The sequence below is a fragment of the Entamoeba histolytica genome, genomic scaffold, assembly GCF_000208925.1.
Source record: "Entamoeba histolytica HM-1:IMSS scf_1104750518309 genomic scaffold, whole genome shotgun sequence".
NCBI classification, from domain to species: domain Eukaryota; phylum Evosea; order Mastigamoebida; family Endamoebidae; genus Entamoeba; species Entamoeba histolytica.
Window position 1 is genome coordinate 183 of NW_001915639.1, and position 2551 is coordinate 2733.

The window sequence follows — 2551 nt, forward strand, 5'->3', positions numbered from 1 at the left end:
CAATGGACTGTCATCACATCGTGTTTTAGTATCAATTGTTTGTAATTCATTAGATAATCCATTTTCATTACAAGTATTATCGATAGTAACATGAACTTGAGTATCACTAAGAGTACAAACAAGAAGTGACAGGGTTTGTTCAGAAGAACTTTTAAAAAAAAGGATATGTGAGGTATTCAAAGTAGTAGTACTTGGAATTGTCAATTTATCAACAGAAGAACAATTAAAAGCAATTGAAAATTTAATGAAAGTAATTAATAACCAAATCATCTTTTTTAATTATTAAAATAGTTCTTTTTCTTTTTTTAGTTTGTTTGTAAATAGTTTTCATTTGTTATTTATATCTCTTTTATTATTTTTCTTTTTCCTTTTTTATCTTCTTTTTTCAATTTTTAACTTCTTAAAACTATTAAATATTTATTAGTTCTTATTGATAATTCCAAATTATCAATTTTTCTTCTAAATAAAGTTTTAATTCAAATAGGCAAAAAAATACTAAAAAATAAAGTTATTTTCTTTAAGATATTTTTTTTTAAAATTAAAAGACTAAAATTGTTATTTCATCTAAAAAATTATATGGCATCTAGTGCAGTTCAATCAAGAAGTTCTCTCGATGGGGATGAACCTTCAAATGAAATAGATATAGTCCCAAAAACCCTTGAATCAATAAATAGAGGATTTACTCCACTTATGACAATTTGTGATCCAACTGATAAGAAGCCTGCAATTCCTATTGACTTTAAGAAGATCGCATTAATTGGAAGAGGAAATATTGGAAGAGTTTATCTTGTCCAAAAGAAAGGAACAAAAGAGTTTTATTCAATGAAAGTTATGGAAAAAAAAATAATTGAAGAACGTAAAAAAGAACAACGTGTTGAGTCTGAAAGAAATATATTAAAATCACTTAATCATCCATTTCTTGTTCATTTAGTATGGGATTTTGAAACACCCTTTTATTATATTTTTGTTATGACTTATTGTGCTGGAGGAGATTTTTGGAGATTATTAAATAAACAACCAGGTAATTGTTTTAGAGAAGTAGTTGCTAAGTTTTATCTTGCTGAAATTATTTGTGCATTAGAATATCTTCATATGGAAGGTGTTGTGTATCGTGACTTAAAACCTGAAAATATTTTATTACATGAAAGTGGACATATTATGTTAAGTGATTTTGATCTTAGTAAACATTCTGATGTAGAAGACCATGCTAGAATAAAGTCAAGTTTATTTGGAGAAGATGAAGTTGTTGTTGAACCATCAAATTTCAGATCTAATTCATTTGTTGGTACTGATGAATATTTGGCACCTGAAATTATTGCAAAAGATGGTCATTCTGCATCGGTTGACTGGTGGACTCTTGGAGTCCTTATGTATGAGTTTCTCTATGGTTGTAATCCATTCGCTGCTTCAAGTATTCAGGAAACATATTCAAAAATTCAAAAGGGAGAATTTACATTTCCTAAAATGCATAGATATAAAGTATCAAAAGATGCAAAAGATCTTATTAAAGAATTGCTTGATGTTGATTCAGAAGATAGACTAGGGTCAAAGTATGGAGCATCTGAAATTAAACAACATGATTTCTTCTCTAATATTAAATTTGCGTTAATTAGAAATATGACACCACCTATTATTCCTCGATTAAATGGTCGTAGAGACACATCATACTTTTATCAATATAAACCTTACGATGATGACGTCCCTGATGATTGGGGATATGCTTCAGAGCAATCAATAGAACTTAACACTATGGAATTTCATAGTTTACAACAAGATGAAATTAAAACTCAATGAATTTCCTCAACTAAAAATATAATAAATTATCTTTTCTTGTGTTTACTTCCTTCGTTTATGACATCTCTCTTTCCTGAACTATTTGAAAATGAAATAAGAAATATTTTTAATTAACTTTGATTGTAACAATTCCTTCAAGAATATTATAAGCTTTTTGTAATGCCTCTAAATTCTTTTTTAACATTTCTCTCTTTGTTGTAATTGCTGGACTTTCACTCATAAGATCATTTATTTTATCACTCTTATACAATTCTTCAACTAATGCTTTTTGTAAATCTTTACATGTTTGGTTAATGAGGAAATGCATAATTGCTTTAGGAACAAAATCCTCAATACTTTTTCTTACGATATTTAAATATGACCTAGTTAATTCTCTCATCATCTTAATATTTCTTTGTTCTTTTGTATCAGTAGCACTGATTACAATTGGTTCAACTTTAGGTTCTGGTTGGACTGGAACTGAAGGAGTGGTTTGTTTTTGAGTTTCATTATCTTCATCCTCATTTTCGTCTGATGCTTTGCTTGCCCAAAACCAAAACCCACCTTTGGATGGTGATTGTTTTTTAGGAGGTTTAGTTGTTGGTTGTTGTGGAATAGGTTTTGGTGGTGCTTGAGTAACAACAGGAGGTTTTTGTTCATTTGAAGGTGTGGCACTATTTATTCCTGCGTTTAACATGATTTCTGTTGCATCAAAATCTGGATGGATGGTGTTAATATAAGATTCTTCAATGTCAATCAAATTTTTTACCATTTCATG

At 28.7% G+C, this 2551-nt stretch overlaps 2 protein-coding genes across 2 annotated transcripts; one reads left to right on the forward strand and one right to left on the reverse strand.

Annotated features, from left to right (window-relative positions):
• Positions 1 to 576: 576 nt before the first annotated feature.
• On the forward strand, positions 577 to 1794 carry EHI_131660 (protein kinase domain containing protein; the record flags this gene model as incomplete). The annotated part of the gene is made up of 1 exon (XM_651238.2): positions 577 to 1794. One exon carries the CDS (start codon positions 577 to 579, stop codon positions 1792 to 1794), a length of 1218 nt encoding a protein of 405 aa, XP_656330.2.
• A 106-nt stretch (positions 1795 to 1900) lies between these two features.
• EHI_131670 (dynamin-1-like protein, putative) lies at positions 1901 to 2545 on the reverse strand (the record flags this gene model as incomplete). Its single annotated transcript, XM_001914447.1, has 1 exon — positions 1901 to 2545. One exon carries the CDS (start codon positions 2543 to 2545, stop codon positions 1901 to 1903), a length of 645 nt encoding a protein of 214 aa, XP_001914482.1.
• Between the last annotated feature and the right edge of the window lie 6 nt (positions 2546 to 2551).